General features: G+C 41.8%; 1 protein-coding gene across 2 annotated transcripts in view; it reads right to left on the bottom strand.

Annotated features, from left to right (window-relative positions):
• Slc2a2 (solute carrier family 2 member 2) overlaps nt 1-17852 on the bottom strand; it is a 29819-nt gene that overhangs the window by 7045 nt on the left and 4922 nt on the right. The window contains exons 2-7 of one of the 2 annotated variants that reach the window (XM_040754587.1): nt 14991-15083; nt 11702-12051; nt 8258-8382; nt 2592-2707; nt 1212-1374; nt 473-660 (exon numbers count right to left, since the gene is read on the bottom strand). In XM_040754587.1, the coding sequence (XP_040610521.1) occupies nt 473-660; nt 1212-1374; nt 2592-2707; nt 8258-8382; nt 11702-12051; nt 14991-15083 (1035 nt within the window). Of the gene's footprint in view, nt 1-472; nt 661-1211; nt 1375-2591; nt 2708-2797; nt 2927-8257; nt 8383-11701; nt 12052-14990; nt 15084-17852 lie in introns of those variants that run through there. The other variant, XM_040754588.1, reaches the window with a different exon arrangement.

The following is a 17852-nucleotide window of genomic DNA, read 5'->3' on the forward strand; positions in this document are numbered from 1 at the left end:
TGTGTCTGTGGAAGGAGGAGGTCAATGTTGGGTGTCTTCCTCAATCGCTCTCCACTTTAGTTTTTGAGATAGGGTCTCTCAGAATCTGAAGTTCACTGATTAGCTAGGTTGGCATGCTAATGATTCAGGAATCAGAACATCTCCAAAACCTTGTCTCGAGGGTGCAGATGTACAGGTGCTTTGTATATGTATGCTGGGGCTCTGAATTCGGATCTTTACATACAGTGATCTGCCAGCTCCATTGCCTTCTTAACAGACCCAAAGTTCTATTGATTGCTGAAAATTTAAAAATATTGAGCTAATTTTAGAGAGCCATTCAAGCAAATCAATGGAATCAATTACTACCGAACATTTATTGTAACAAAACTTGATGTCAGTGTTAAGAAATGTATTTTAGTGACTTAAGCTTAAGCCTCTTTCTCTCTGTCTCAGCTCCCTTTACCAGCTTAATGTTAGGAGTTCTTCAGCTTACTCCATTGATTCCAGAAAACTGCTGAGCCACGTGCAGCATTAATGCCACGATGATGGGCTGTCGGTAGCTGGAATCTGTGAAGAGCTGAATCACAGAGACTTTCTGCTCAGCAGATGCTTCTTCCTTTTCCTTTTTCATCTCATTAATATCCTTGGTGATGTCCTCAGCTCCTCGTAGTCTCTTCAAGCCTAATTGAAACAACCCAGATCAAACAAAAATGAGTATTTTTTTTTCTGATCACAAAGGTGCTATGGATCTGCGTGTCCCTTTGTTTGACCTAACAGCATAGGTACTGGCAATTCTTTTTCCTACCTTTTTGATTAAACTAAATCCTGTTCTTTGGTTAAAGAAAGCAAAGCAGAACAACTGACTTCATCTGGAGAGAGAGAGAGAGAGAGAGAGAGAGAGAGAGAGAGAGAGAGAGAGAGAGAGAGAATGAGAGCGAGAGAGTGAATGATGTTCATCACAAAAGCACAGTTCTGAGGAGGTTGGGAGCCTCTGGTTAAGCCCAGTGGGCTACATGTGAGCTCCTGGCATGGTCAAATCCAAAACATACCAGACACATCCAAGAAAAACAGAACACAGCAGCCATATCTAAGTTCAGTGTGTTCTTCTGAGCAATCACTGACTTCATTTACAAGCGCCCATGTTGATTTTATGAGTAGCCATTCAAACATACTATTTTGTATTAGCTAATAATTCCTCAGTGATAGAAACTGGCAGTTCCCTACACACTTACATTTCTTTGCTTTGACTTCTTCTTCCAGTGTTATATAAAGGTATCGGGGGCTTTCTGGACAGAAGAGTAGCAGGAGAGACTGTAGGAGAGCTGGCACAGCGGACATGCCAAGCAGGATGTGCCAACGATCCTGATTGCCCAGAATAAAGTTGAGGCTAGCTATCTGAAAAGACAAGGGAGGAACATATCAGATGCACAGTACTTTGGGTCTGCCTTCTATGGCAACTTATGAGAAAATGCATTGGTTTTCAAACAGTGATCCTTGACTGTCACTTCACGTTGGCACAAAGAGAAGGCTGTAATTAGTGAGTCCCATTTTAACCAAATAAGAACAATTGATTAGTAAAGAACTCAGCTATGCTTGTCTTAATTCACACCAACTAGATGTTTATGCTGGAGATCAACTCAACTTTTAAAATCACACTTGATATAAAAAACAAAACAAGTAGTGTTCTTGGAAATAACCAGTTAGAATTATATTGTCAGAACCATGGCTAGGTGTGGTAAATGTGTCTGCAACAATGGTCCTGGAAGAAGACAGAGACAAGCAGGTCCCCGGAGCTCGGTGGCCAACTAGTCTACCTAAACAGCAAGCACAGTTTCAGAGACTCAGAAACAAGGTGAGGAGCGACAGAGGACACATGACATCAGCCTCTGGCCTCTATACACATACTGTACACGCACATAAGCATGTACCTCTCTCTCTCTCTCTCTCTCTCTCTCTCTCTCTCTCTCTCTCTCTCTCTCTCTCTCTCTCTCTCTCTCTCTCTCTCTCTCTCTCTCACACACACACACACAAAGAGGGGTGTGTGCGAGAGACATGCATAACTTGCAGCTTTGTTTTAAAATCCCTTCTTAGATTATGCAGAATTTAAATATTTTGTAGATAGAACAATTACATAATGACAACCAGGTTTATGACAACAATTACATAATGACAACTAGGTTTATAATATCTTTTGTGGTGGTTTACAGACTTCCTTCTAGATATCTTAAGCGTGGGATTCCAAAGATCCTTTGGAGACCAGAGGGTAGAAGGGAAAGAGAGAGTTGGCTGAAGAAAAGCTTTTGTAGTAAGTGTTTGAATTTAAATTTCCAGGTAATTCACTCAAAACAAAGAAAATTCAGGCACTAAAAAATCTAGAGTCAGCCACTTCTTGAAATTCAAATGTTAATTCTAGGATAGCATTGGGACTTTCACATATATTGCCAATCCCATCTACAGCTCCAAGTAGGGTGTAAGGAGTGGAAATAATTCACCTCTGAGCTCTTTTTATGCTACCTCTTTTACTACTGTTGGACCCCATGGTAGCCTGCAGTCAGAAGTGACAGTAGGGAGAGGGGAGAACAGGGCTAAAATAAAGGATGAGGAGATTTTACCTGACTAATAAGAATGCCTGTGACAATGGCCAGTTGGTGAAGAGTACCCAGGGCACCCCGGAGCGTTGTTGGAGCGATTTCACCAATATACATTGGAACCAGTCCTGAAATTAGCCCTGTGTGAGACATAAACATAGAAATGTTAAAATGCAACCTGGGACATTTCAGTAACAATTATGTAGTTCAATTACAGTTAGTATCCTTACTAAAAGTCACTCCCCAGGTGTTTTGGAGGAGCTATTGTCCCCAACCATGGGGCGTACTAATGTAAATTAATGTAGAAAACTCTTCTTCTTCTTCTTCTTCTTCTTCTTCTTCTTCTTCTTCTTCTTCTTCTTCTTCTTCTTCTTCTTCTTCTTCTTCTTCTTCCTCCTCCTCCTCCTCCTCCTCCTCCTCCTCCTCCTCCTCCTCCTCCTTCTTCCTCCCATTCTGTCTCCTCTTCTTTTCTCTTTCTCTTCTTCCTCCCTCTCCCCATTTCTCTCTCTCTCTCTCTCTCTCTCTCTCTCTCTCTCTCTCTCTCTCTCTCTCTCTCTCTCTCTCTCTCTCTCTCTCTCTCTCTCTCTCTCTCTCTCTCTCTCTCTCTCTCTCTCTCAAGTTTTCCAGATAGGATTTCTCTGTGTATCCATGGCTGTCCTGGAATTCACTTTGTAGACTAGACTGGCCTTGAACTCACAGAGATATCATACTAAATGAAGGTATAGTTGAAAGTATTAATGGAAAGAAATGCTTAGTTATGTATCCTGCGGTTTCTGTGATCTTAGTATTTACTTCATAACGTAATGACTTAGGCTGTCTTGAGAAAAGAGGCTAGGGATGCCTCAGTATTCATCCAGACTTACAGGATTAATGAAAGTCAGGGCTGGGGAGATGGCTCTGTAGTTAAGAGCAATGGTTACTCTTCCAGAGGACCTGGGTTCAATTCCCAGCACCCACATGGCAGCTCACACCTGTGTGTAACTCCAGTTCCAGAGGATCTGACACCCTCACACAAGACGTACAGGCAGTTAAAACACCAATACACATAAAATAAATACATCTTTAAAGAAAGGAAGTCAGAACATCAAAGGAAAGCCAACCTCCTAAGAGAGGTGAGAGATGACTTGCCCCGTATCAGTGGACAAGAATGCCACATGTAGGTTCCATGCCTAACTGAATCCACACCACATGGGGATACCTCAAGCTCTCCATTGGGTGTTAGTAAGGTACAGAAGAAATCGAGGGTATGTAAGTTAAGGATTCTTCCCCAGCTGTCCCAGTAAGAATAACCTAGCTTCATTATTCCATCAAAAATCTTAGGTTCAAATACTTGTCAACAGAATCCAAGAACACCTCAAAAAGGTCATCCACCATGATCAAGTAGGCTTCATCCCAGAGATGCAGGGATGGTTCAACATATGAAAATCATTCAGTGTAATCCACCATATAAACAAACTGAAAGAAAAAAACATGATCATCTTATTAGATGCTGAAAAAGCCTTTGACAAAATTCAATACTCCTTCATGATAAAGGTCTTGCAAAGAATAGGGATAGGGATACAAGGGACATACCTAAACATAATAAAGGCAATATACAGCAAACTGATAGCCAGCATCAAACTAAATGGAGAGAAAGAAACTCAAAGCAATTCCATTAAAATCAGGAACAAGACAAGGCTGTCCACTTTCTCCATATTTATTCAATATAGTACTAAAAATTCTAGCTAAAGCAGTAAGACAACAAAGGAGATCAAAGGGATACAAACTGGAAAGGAAGAAGTTGAACTTCTGCTATTTACAGCTGATATGATAGTATACATAAGTGACCCCCAAAACTCTTCCAGGGAACTCCTACAGCTGATGAACATCTTCAGTGAAGTGACTGGATACAAGATTAACTAAAAAAACACTATCCATCCTATACACAAATGACAGACAAACTGAGAAAGAAAACAGGGCAACAACACCCTTCATAATAGCCATAGATAATATAAATTCTTTTGGGTAACTCTAACCAAGCAAGTGAAAGATTTGTATAACAAAAACTTAAAGTCTAGAGAAAGATATTGGAGAAGATATCAGAAGATGGAAAGATCTCCCATGCTCATGGGTTGGTAGAATTAACACAGTAAAAATGGCCATTTCACTAAAAGAAAACTACAGATTTTATTTGAAAAAAGACTGAAATACAAAGATTTTGAAAAGTACTGAGTCATTATGCTTTCTATATCTTTCTTTTTTATTGCATTCATTTGTTTATTTATTTCATGTGTGTGCACACTAGTGTGTTTCTATCTCCATGAAAGTTAGAGGGAGTTTATTCCCTCTCTCCATGTGGGACCCCACAATTGAAGTCAGGTTGTCAGGTCCCATGGCAAGTGCTTTTACTTGCTGTGCCTCCTCTCTGATTTTTTCATAGTTTCCTTTTTTTAGAGGTATATTTAACTTTATTTTACATGTATGAGTGGTTTTACCTCCATTTATGTTACGCATGCCTGTTGCCCATGGAGGCCAGAGGATGACATCAGATTCTCTGGACCTGGAGTTTACAAATGGTTGTGAGATGCTATGTAGGTGCTGGGAACTGAACCTAGGTCCTTTGGAAGAGCTGTACCCCATTGTTAAATTGGGTTATTTGGTATTTGATATCGTTTCTTGAGTTATTTTGGAGATCAGCCTTCTTTCAGATGTGGGGTTGGTGAAGACCTTTTCCCATTCTGCAGGGAGTTGTTTTGTCTTATTTACCATGTCCTTTGCTTTACAGAAGCTTCTCAGTTTCAGGAGGTCCCATTTATTAATTGTTGTTCTCAGTGTCTGTGCTGCTCTTAACGAATGAACTGTCACTCTAGACTTCCTGTAGGTGTCTTAAACACACAGACAATTGGATGCACTATAATAGGAGCATATCTGGACATTTACTAATTGCAGACTTTGGTGTTTTCTTAAAAACTTAAAAATAAGATTTATTATGGGCTTTGTATTTGAGATAGCTACGTTCTAAATGAAAATAGATGGTCTTTGGACAAAAGGTACTTTTGTCAACTATTTTTAATATATAATTTAACACTCCACATTGTTTTAGATGTTGCAAATGCATATTCACATGGTTGGTATAGCATTTGTACCTCTGCAGAATTTTACATGTGACTCTGACCTGTGGCTTATGGAGCTTGACTAAGAGATAGTCACCTACTTGTCCCTTTCTCTACATTTCAAGGAAATAATGACAGAACTAAGCTCCCAGAAACTTGAATTTAAATTCTATTTCTTATCATTTTTAGTAAACTTTAATACTCAGAATTTGGGGTATAGATGTAAACATAGAATTCTCAACAGAAGAAACTCAAAAGGTCAAAAGACATTTAAGGAATTGCTTAACATTCTTACATATCAGGGAAATGCAAATCAAAACAACTCTGAGATACCATCTTATACCTATTACAATGGTGACAACTTATGTTGGAGAGGGATATGGAATAAGGGGAACACTCCTCCACTGCTGGTGAGAGTGTAAACTTGTACAGCCACTTTGGAAATCAGTATGGCAGTTTCTCATAAAATTAGGAATCAATCTACCTCAAGACCCAGCAATGCCACTCTTGGGCATATACCCAAAGGATGCTCAATCATTCCACAAGGACACTTGCTCAACTATGTTCATAGCAGCATTATTTGTAATTGCTAGAACATGGAAAAAAACTTACATGCCCCTGAACCGAAGAATGTATAAAGAAAATTTGGTACATTTACACAATGGAGTATTACTTAGTGGTAAAAACAAACAAACAAACAAACAAAAGACAATGACATCATGAAATTTGAAAGCAAATAATGGAACTAGAAAAAAATCGTCCTGAGTGAGGTAACCCAGATCCAGAAAGGCAAACACAGTATGTACTCACTCATAAGTGGATATTAGACATAAAACAAAGAATAACGAGGCTACAATCCACAGTCCCAGAGAAGCTAGGTAATAAGGGGGGGGGCTAAGAGGTATCTTCCTAGGAAGAGGAAATAGATGACATCTCCTGGGTAAGTGGGGATGAAGGATGGTAGAGGGGAGGGAATGGGGGATGGGAATATGAGGTATTGTGATGGCTGAGTTGGGGGAGAACAATGAAAGATATATCTGATAGAGGGAGACATTATGGAGTTAGAGAGAAACTTGGTGCCAGGGAAACTCCCAGGAATCCACAAGGATGACCCCAGCTAAGATTCCTAGCAACAGTGGAGAGGATGCCTGAACTGCCCTTCTCCTGCAATCAGATTGGTGACTACCCTAATTGTCATCAGAGAGTCTTCATCTAGTAACTGATGGAAGCAGATGCAGAGATCCACAGCCAAACCTGGGCTGAGCTCTGGAAGTCCAGTTGAAGAAGGAGGAGGGATTGTAAGAGCAAGGGAGGTTGTCAAAATCATGATGGCAAAACCTACAAAGACAGTTGACCCAAGCTAGTGGGAGCTCATGGGCTCTAGACGGACAGCTAAAGAGCCTGCATCAGACTGACCTAGGCCTTTTGCATGTGGGTGACAGTTGTGTAGTTTGGTCTGTTTTGGGGGCCCCTAGTAGTGCGACCAGGTCCTGTCCTTGATTGTATGAACTAACTTTTTGGAACCTATTTCCTATGGTGGGATGCCTTGCTCAGCCTTGGTACAGAAGGAAGGAATTTGATCCTGTCTCAACTTGATATGCCATGTTTTGTTGACCATCGGAGGCCTTACCCTTTATGAGGAGTGGATTGGTGGGGAAGGGCTTAGAAAGGATGTGGAGGGAGGGAACTGGAGGAGATGGAGGAGGAGAAACTGGTTGGCATGTAAAATAAATTAAAAAATTTAATTAAAAAAAGAAATCCTGTCTTCAAAACCCAGTGCTGCTGATCAGATACGAAGTTCAGGGGAGGAAGGACTCCACTAGCTATTTCTTTCCAATTACCTCTCTCTACGGACACCACAGTTTTACTGCTCCAAGCAGCTATGTCTGGAATCAAACAGGGTTAGGTAGTGTGTTCTAAGAGATCAATCTAGGAGGGCAGGCCACACCCATGAAAGGCAGAGGCACCACAGCACAGGCTATGAGAGCAGGGTCAGGGTCTGAAGAGAGGATGGCCTCTACCTGTTGGGGCAGCATGTGAGTAGTAGCAACAGCTGGTGGTTATCTTCACTCAGTATCTGACAGAAGTTGTGCTGGACACATTACATATGTTCCCCCAGTTCCTCTTGAGCAGCGGTCCTCAACCTTCCCAATACAGTGACCCTCTAAGGCAGGTCCTCAGGTTGTGGTGACCCCCAACCATAAACTGTTTTCTGTTGCGACTTGATAATTGTGATTTGACTACTGTTATGAATCATAGTGTAATGTAAACATGTGTGTTTTCTGATAGTCTCAGGCAACCCCTGTGAAAGGGTCATTCAACCCCAAAGGGGTTGCGACCCACAGGTTGAGAATGGCTGCACTAGGGACAGATGTTATTGTCATCTTCATTTCACAGATTGGGAAAGGGAGAATCAGTAATATAATTTATGTGAGATCAAACTAGAACTGATGTTGTTGTGGACAGGATCAGGGACATGGCCAGCATCACAGTTCTCTGTGACTCTCCCCCATTGCCTTCCTTTTGTGATGCCATCATAGGCTCCACAAATCTGCCTAGAGTAGCTTTCAGACAAGGACCTGTATGTATCTCACTCACCACAGTAGAATCCTGATATGCTTCTTCCGGCAATGATGAGGATATGTGATGGTCCTAATTTGGAACACCCCATCAGGAGAGCTCCAGTCAGTGAGAGACTGTTTGCTGCCAACATGGCTTTGATTCTGAAAATTTAAAAACCATTTTAAATTCAGCACCAAAATGTGAAGAAATTACTTGTTTCCAGACCATGTTGAACGCTTTGCCCATGAACAATTAGTTTTAGTTTTACTGAAAAGCTAGCTCAGGATTCTTGAAGCATGTCTGATACATCCTGATCTGTAAGCTGGTATGCGTGAGCAGTGAGTACTAGCCACGATGGAATTTCGTCTGTCTGGCTCTTGTTTTCATAGAGACAACTCCCTTGTTTTGCTTTGTTTTTGTGTTTTGGAGATGTGGCTCTGGCTAACGGGACCTTACTCTGTAGCTCAGGTTATTCTTGAGCTCTCAAAGACCCCTCTGTCTCAGCCTCCAGAGCCCTGAGATTATAGGCATGAGTCACCATGGCAGGCTAAGTGTTTTGATATAAGGTGACACTTCTGATGCTTACTAAGTTATTTGATTTTTCTAGAATTTGTTTGCTTTAAAGAACACTGTTTTGGTGACTGAAAAGCTGATTTTGTAATTGCTATCTATCATTTGTCTCTTTATCATTTTGCTGATAGTAAAGAGTTTTATTTGCTGCTTTGGAGTCAGCGTTCCTTTAATGGACATCTTTTTCGGAAGTAGATGAAAACATTTTTCTAAAGTTTGTTGTAATTATAATTACCCCTATTTTCACACAAAGTCAGCATATTTATTTGTAAAATCTATGAATTAATAGTAACAAAATTTAAAGAATTACATTATTTTTGAGACAGAGTCTAGGCTGATGCAGAATTCACTCTGTGGTCTATCCAGGCCTTGGGCTTGTGTTAATTCTTATGCCTCAGCCTCCTGAGTGTTAGAAGACTATTGGTGAAAGTGCAGCCCAGTTGTAGTAGAAATCCCCAGCATTTTGTAGATGCCAGTATCATGGAATGGCTACTAAAAACAGGAGCAGCAGCGGAGTGGAGCCTGTCTGAGCTTAGAAGATAAGCTGTGTGTGCTGCAGAGGAAGGAGTTGGAGAAGTGACCCAAGCCACTTTTTGGAGGAGCCCACAAGATGGTAAAGTGAGTCCCAGACATTGGACATGGAGTTAATTACACAGCTGGAGTTCGCTTTTGCTTTGTTCAGATTGTGACTCTGTCCTGATTCTTCTATCTTGAAGAAAGGAAGTATTTATATTAATTTTGATTTTTTTTTTACAGGAGCCCACAGTTGAGAGATTTCAAACTTTTAAAAGAGATTTTGGATCTTTAAAGAGATTGAATTTTAAATGTGGAATTTGTAAAGACTATGGGTCTTTTAAATATGGGAAGGGGTTATGAACAAGCAATAGGGGGCTAGTATTATTTGGAGAGGACAAGGCAGGGATTTGCCACCCCCCAGAGCTTCTAGAAGGAATCAGCCCTCCTATATTATTGGCTTTAGTCAAGGATAATGAATGTTAAGAGTTTGATCTCCAAAACTGAAAGAAAATTAGTTTGTGTTGTTTTGGGCCACTAGGCTGGTGACAATTCATCACAGTAGCAGGAGGGCATAAGGAAATCATGGACTAACTTAGAGTAGGTAGTGTTCTAGCGCTGGCTAGCCCTGGGGCGACAGTGCAGAGACCCCGTTAGAGGGTGACTCTGCTCAGACTCCGATGGAGTGCTGAGAGAGGGTACACACAGCTAATGGTTTACCCTAAGAAGTTGTTACAAGCTGATAGTCTATTCTATCAGGCAGGACAAAGATGACAATAGAAGATTGGGCCAACCAGCAGTGAGTCCTAGCGGAGCAAGGGTCCCATGAGACCTCATCCCTCCCTAAGGGTCTACAGACAGCAAATGCTTGCTGGAAGAAGGAGAGAGTCGCTCATCAGTGGTATAACAACTGTTAGGTTGCCCAAGCTCCTAAAAACAACCCCTCTTCCATGCTTGTATAAATTATTGATTAAACTCATTGGCTCACTAAGGAGAAAAGAAGAGAATAAAGGAAAAGGGAAAGGGATGAAAGCATACGGGGTCACAAGTTGGTAGGGGGAGGGGATTCGAGGGTGTAAAGGAAGAGGCTGAAGATATTGAGGTGTAAATGTGATAAAATATTTAATGTGCATGTATGAAAATGTTATAATGGAACCTACTATTAGGTATAGTTCATATATGCCTAAAAACATAAATAATTTAAAGTTTTTAGTAGTCAGGAGTTTTCTTAACTAAGGGTATTATAATAACCTGAACTTTATTGCATACTTGAAAAGGAGTTTCCTTCATGAATAATCGATTTCTACATTTTTACTGTTTTTTTGTGTTTTATACAATTTCATTAGAAGGAAGTGTCAGAATTTTAATAATTAATGAGTCCAAAGCTATAATTTACATTAGGAAACAGAAAGATAAAATGAATTAAATTCAGCATTATGAGGCTAATTACCAAATTGCCTCTTTCTCTTTTAATTTTTTTTGCATTTTCTAAATTTTCCATGTTTGGCATGTGTTAATTCTATTGTGAAAATAAAAGGTAATTAATACACAAAATTGAACTCAATTAATAGGAAATCAGTTTAAAAATAGTAACTTGCTCTTCTAACTTATCAGAAGCCCTAACTTTGGTACATCCTTTAGCAAGTGTATGAAGGAAATTACTCCACTGATGCATTCTTTAAAATTCGTTTTAAAATTTGAGTATGTGTGTATGCGTCTTGAAGGTGGCTGTGTGCAAGATTGAGTGTAGGTGCTCTTGGAGACCATGAATGTGAATTGGGTCACCTGTAGCTAGAAGTACAGGTAGAGGGCCCTGAGAACCAAATTCAGGCCCACTGCAAGCTCGGCATTGCCTCATACCCACCAAGCTATTCCTCTCATGACATGGATGTTTTAAACACGACTAGGAGCTGGAGCTGGGAATCTCTTCCTTAGTGCCATCTCTGTTTGGGGCTTTCCGATTGTAGCCTGAGTGTCAGCGGAAAGTGAGCCCTGTGCTCAGTGGTGTGTTGATTTGTCAGGATATGAGGGTGACCACAGGACTTGATTAATACAAGTTCAATTTTTAACTTAATCGTGAAAACAATGTTTGGGAACTGATGTAATTTGGTGGCACGTTCCTCACAGGTTTTAAAACTTACAAAACCAGAGGATCAAAGTCTCTGGAAACAAGCATGGCATTCACTCTTTTCTGCAAATACTTCCACAGTGACCAGGATTTACCCAATGATTGCAACAATATTTTCTATTGATTTGGCCTAGCAAGTGACCTTGCTCACAGGAGTCTAAGTTGAAAAACAAAGTTAACACTACCACACAAATGGGAAGAAAGTATCTCTCTATAAAAAGCAGTAACAAAATATTAAAACTGTGTTTATATTTTTGCATAAAACTCACCTTCCAAGCTTGTTCCCTAACCACCCACCAAAGAATGAGGCGACCATTCCACCCACTGCGAAGCTGGACACAGACAGAGACCAGAGCACAGTGATGAGGTGAGCGGATCCTGCAGCCTCTTTGTCAGTTAGGGGGGCTGGTGTTGTGTATGCTGGCGTTGCGTATGCTGGCGTTGCATATGCTGGCGTTGCGTATGCTGGCGTTGCGTATGCTGGCGTTGCGTATGCTGGCGTTGCATATGCTGGCGTGACTGGGAGTGGGGTGTCTGTGCTGTTGACAGCATAGTTACTGGTAGCTCTTCGGTCATCCACCGCAACACCCAAAATATGTTGATAGTGGGATACTATTACCTGAGGAAATAGGGAAAGACATCCATGACTTCAAAATTGCACATACAGCTTTTGATTTCCCGTTACATGTTTGTTGGGCGTTTAAGCAGGGAAGCCAATTGTGTGAACTGTACAATACAGATATGGGTAGACTGATTTACAGTTGGTCGTGTCCTGTGAAAAAGAGATGATGGACACAGGCAAGGGGAGTAAGGCGGGAAGAGACGCCTGAGAGAAGTGTGGGGGACCTGGGAAGGCACTGAAGTATACTTTACGCTAGCCGGTCGACGGCTGCAGGTGCCTGGCTTTGTGGAATGGCATGGCAGCATCTGCCCTGGCTGAGCAAGGAGGTTGCAAAGGAAAGGCTCATCAAAGGGCAGCCTTTGCTTTTCTAATATCTGTCAGAGATCTTGGTGTTTATGAAGAGCTTTCCAATTTATTTTCTTTTACAATTTTTTAAAATTTAGATTAGAAACAATCTTGTTTTACATGTCAATCCCAGTTCCCTCTCCCTCCACTTCTCTGCTGACCCCACCGGCCCCCTATCCTGTCCCCTTTCTGCTCCCTAGGGAAGGTGAGGCCTCCCATGGGGAATCTTCAAAGACTGTCACATCATTTGAAGCAGGGTCTAGGCCCTCCCCCATGTGTCTAGGCTGAGAGAGTATCCTTCTATGTGGAATGGGCTCCCAAAGTCCATTTGTACACTAGGGATAAATACTGACCCACTCCCAGAGGCCCTATAGATTGCCCAGACGTCCTAACTGACACCCACGGTCAGGAGTTCTGGGTTGGTCCTATGCTGTTTTCCCAGCTATCAGTCTGGGGTCCATGAGGTCCCCCTAGAGCTTTCCGAGTTTTAAATGGTGACAACTACTTACATTGAAGATCCTCTTCAGGTAGAGAAGATAGATTTTTATATGACTGTTAGTTTCACATGAAGGATTTAATAGTAACATAAAAGGAAAAAAATAACTACTGGCAAAGCTCTGAGTAAAAATTAAAGTTAGAACTATATAAAAATTTAGCACCCGGTGTTATATCCTCGGTAGAAGTGAGCTATAAACTTATACTTACACTTCCTAACAGTTAATGCAAATAGACCCAAGTGGTCAAGTCTAGAACTGATGAATTTTCAAGATTAAAAACAGCTTAGATAGAACCGAGAAGGTATGAAGGCTTCTTCTATGGGTCCTCAGAGAGGTTCGTATATCCCAGAAGGAATAGTCCTCAACACTAAATTTCTAGCCACATTTCATGTGGCTAGAAGATGTATCCTATAGCCTTTCCTCCTCCATCCCATTCTTCTCGGCAATGATAGATCATTGCTCAGCCCCAGTAATTTGGGCAGTTCCTCTCCAACAAGGACCTGACCACAGCTGCTCACTTTTCCTGGTTATGAATAAAGTCCTATTTGTAAGCAAGCTGAGCCACAGGCAGATTTGGCAATCCCTATTCACGGTCTGTCTCCTAGGCGGCTGTCCTAAAACAATAGTATGCATGGAGAAAGACTGAAAGGAATTATGCAAAATGTTCTTAGCAGTTTAATATATGGAATAGAAATAATTTCAGGTAATTTTATCTTCTATTTTCTGCAGTGGGCAAGTGTAATTTTTATGCTCATGAAAAATCGTAATTTAAAAATACCTTCAAATATTATCCAACCAGTAGAAAATGCCAGTAGGGGTTTGTGCTTTCAGTTCTGACTCGGGGACTTAGATTGAAGGAGGGTGGTCTCAGTCTACCTTTCTGATAAGACTAGAGGATGGATTCAGAGGGTATGTGGAAAGGGCTTCCAGAAAGGAAGGATTTGTAAGTTGGCCTGGATCTTAGTAGGCTTAACAACCAGCACAATCTTTCATTGTTCATAGAAACCATCTCACTCTAGTCTCCTACCCCCACCGGCATTATTCCCTGGAAGCCAGAACAAGAGGCTTGACATGCTAAGGATGGTGCATACTTAATGGAAAACCATCTTTCAACCCTAGGAGCCAAGGACCAGTGCTTGTTGGACTATGGGCTGCACACATTCCAGTGTTAACTCCCTGTGGTGTCTTACCATTTTCTTAGAACTGTAAGACAAGCAGATAAAATGATGAAATTTGGCAGATGTGCTTACAGTACCCACCCTGTCCTCACTGTACTCCTTCCTGAGGTGTACTCCACTCCCAGTCTGAGTTGGAGCACAAAGGTGTGGTCGTGGTCCCCTAGCTAAGGGGCTGTGACATCAGGGAAGAGTGAGATCTCTCTCTGAGGATCCATTGCATTTAACAGAGCACATATACAAAGAATGCACACAGAAATGGTAGGAATTCTCCATTTATGTTTCCTCACAAAGGGCCACGAACTTTCTCCATTACAGTGGAGAAAACCCAAAGTTTTTGTACCTTCTGACCACCAAGCTAACGATTATATTATTTTGTGCTGAAGGTCTATGGGAGACAGGGAGAGGGAAGGACGGTTATCATTTTAGTGTTTGACTCCCAAAGTTTACCGTGTGCCAGAGAAACGAGTCTAAGGTTGGGACGATCTGCTTGAGGAAAGCCTGATGCCAACAGAACAGAAAGGTGCTCATGGCTGCACTGAGTGGAACACGCACTTCTCTTGTTCCCCTTGTCATTCATGCCTGGGTGACAGCTCTGACTGAATGCTGCAAGGAATTCTTGCCTTTAGACCTCTTGAGCAGGAGGTATTGAGTTAGCATTTTCTCTGAGCTCAGAGAACAGCAGTGCCAGAGATAAAAAAATGTTATACACTGATCTTTTTGGCCCAGAGGGTTGTTAACCCAGGATCAAGGGCAAATTATCAGCTGTGAACCAATGCACATTGTACTTGGCTGGCCAGGCTCACCCCATGTGTCTCACGTGGACACTTTATCTTAGTGTGTGAGGAACATATGATACTCTGGGCAGGAGGAAAAGATCGGACTTGCCCTAGAAGGACTGTGTGTGGGTTTCACTTGCCTCTTGAGGTGCATTGATCACTCCGATGTCATATCCAAACTGGAAGGACCCCAACACGGCAGTGAAGACAGTGAAAGCCAAGGTTCCAGTGATCTGAGGATGAAAAACAAAGGCAGGAAGCAGCAGTTTCTGCCACCTGACTGACCTCCCACCTCTGCCGCACAGGCTCCAACAGGTGCTGGCTCTTTCCCTCCCACAGCCAATCACAGCCCTATGCTCGGCAGGGCAGGTGTTGTTCTAGGCGAATGTGAAAGCTGTTCACCACTTTCTTTTTTTCTCCCCACAGAGACAGGGTTTCTCTGTGGTTTTGAAGGCTGTCCTGGAACTAGCTCTTGTAGGCCAGGCTGGTCTCAAACTCATAGAGATCCTCCTGCCTCTGCTTCCCAATTGCTGGGATTAAAGGCGTGCACCACCACCACAGGGGCCACTATTTTCTTATATTGCTAACGCTGAAAGAAAAATAAACATCAGGACAGCTTTTCCAGGGTACAAACATAACATTTTCTTTGTGCCTTAAAAACACACACACACGCACACACGCACACACACGTGAGACAGAGAAGGAAAGGGGACAGAGAGGAGAGGTAGAAACCATAGGCCAGGCAGGTTTTGAACTCTGCTTTGTAGTTGAGGCAGATGTTGAACATCTGGTCTCCAACCTTGCTTATGGGCTGCTAGGGGCAAGTCCATGGCTTTGTTCATGTTAGGCAAGCACTTCACCGATTGAGTTTAATCCCCAAACCCACATTAATAGTTCTTCAAGATTCAAAGTCAGAACTGAGAATTAGAATTGCTGCTGAAGGGAAACAGAAATGCCAGTGCAGAACAGTCCTATGGCAGCATCAGTAGAGATGGGGCCTTTCCAGACGTTCCCACTCTGCAGAAACGCCCAGCACCTGCATCACAGCCATCCTGTTTGTCATGATCTGTGCAGTATCCAGAGACCTTTCCAGACATTTGCACTCTACAGAAAAAAAACGGCATCTGCTTCAGAGCATCCTGTTTGTCATGATCTGAACCAGTATCCAGGCAAGAGTGCTTTCCAGGGTTTGCATGAATCTGAGCATAGAGTTGTGAGTTAGGCCCCATTGCTTTCTTTCCAATGTAGGGAAGCTACCCTAAAACTGCAGAGCAATCAGCTCATTATTAACTACTCATCCAGTCAGCTGACAGGAGTCATGCACACAGACACACAGGTCAGGCTACCTACAACAGCAGCTTGCAGAAATAACTGTTGTTCAGCAGGGATGGCCAAACAGATTCAGTGGCATCATGATACACATCAGATACATACAACACTCTATACAGCAATATGACCAAATCTATTGGTTTTTGCTGTTTTTTTTTTTTGTTTAGAGACAGGGTCTTACTTTGTAACCCTGGATAGCCTGGAACACATAATGTAGACCAGGCTGGCCTCAAATCATAGTCCTCCTGCCTCTGCCTCCAGAGTGCTGGAATTAGAGTGGGCTGCTATAGCCAGCTTGGCTTGTTTTTAAACAGTAGATGAAATTGTAAACCTTACTAAGTGATTTGTCACAGACTGATTCATTGATGTTTTACAGTGCTGGGAGTCAGGCCTGGTGCCTTCTGCATGCTGGGGAAACTGTCTGCATACTACAGCTTTAGCTCACTAATGCTTTGAAAAGGACTTACACACAAATATTGCTTGACTTATGCATAAAATGTTTCATTGAAGAATAAATTAACAAGTGACTCTTCCATAAGGCTGGCGAAGTAGAGGTAAAACGAATATTTTTGAAATTTATACTGTTAGGTGTTTTATAGGGATATGTTGTATGTGTCATCATATAATCTAAAATTTCAGCCAGTAGCACAGGAGATAGTGGGTGTTTTGCTGGGTGAGTGGATGAGTCACATCAACATGGATTTTGTTTGCTTGGTCTTTCTTTCTTTCTTTCGTTCCTTCCTTCCTTTCTTGTTCTTTCTTTTTTTACACCTTAAGTGCCTCTGCCTATTTCCCCTATAGCATCTTTGGTTTTTGTCTGAATTACAAGATGTAAATCTCTGCACTCCAGTATGAAGAATAAATAGTTATCCAGTACCCTGATTCTCTAGTAATATTCCAGTTCAGTGTAACCATCAACAAATTCTCACAGGACCTTCCTAGGGACCCTAGAAGTTCTTCAACCCACTGACTTTGAAACAAGACTTTGTTCTGGGCCTTAATAAGTGCATAACTCCTACAACACCCCAAGTCCTTCTGTTGCATTGGAATCTCACTTGGGTATGTGCAGTCTGTAGGTGTATACAACTCACTTATTTTTTAAAGCTTTAGGTGACCTTTGTTCAGGCTGGTAATGTCAGCAACTTTGTCCTGACTGCAGAATAGATGCAAAGATATTGCCTGTCTGTCTGTCTGTCTTCCCACCTGTCTCTCCCCTCCAAAGATACATGTATGTATTCATGCACATCACATGCATCATGTATTTATTACGGATAATGTACACATATTTACACATAAGTTATCTTGTACACAAGCAAGTAATATTTAAAATATGCATACATACTTACTATATGGCATATAGTATATAGGCTGATGCAAGGTTTTCAATGGTTCTCTAAAATGTTATAAGACATTTGAAACTCAGAAAATAAAAGCTAGGATGGAATTCCGTTTACTGGGTGAGTGGTTTATCCTCAAGTCATCTTCCCCTCAAGCTGTTTCCAAGGATCAGGATTTCTTTTTGTTTACAGAAAATGATTATCATCAGCAGCAGCGAGGAACCAGGTGCATCGGGAGGGCTCTGGCATACTCTCAGCCACTATAATGTAGCCACCCTGATGTGAGGAGAAGCACAAACCCCGCTTCGGAGCCCAGTGCTGAGGATGCTTCCTGCT

This window comes from Mesocricetus auratus, unplaced genomic scaffold, assembly GCF_017639785.1.
Source record: "Mesocricetus auratus isolate SY011 unplaced genomic scaffold, BCM_Maur_2.0 Super-Scaffold_100011, whole genome shotgun sequence".
NCBI lineage: Eukaryota > Metazoa > Chordata > Mammalia > Rodentia > Cricetidae > Mesocricetus > Mesocricetus auratus.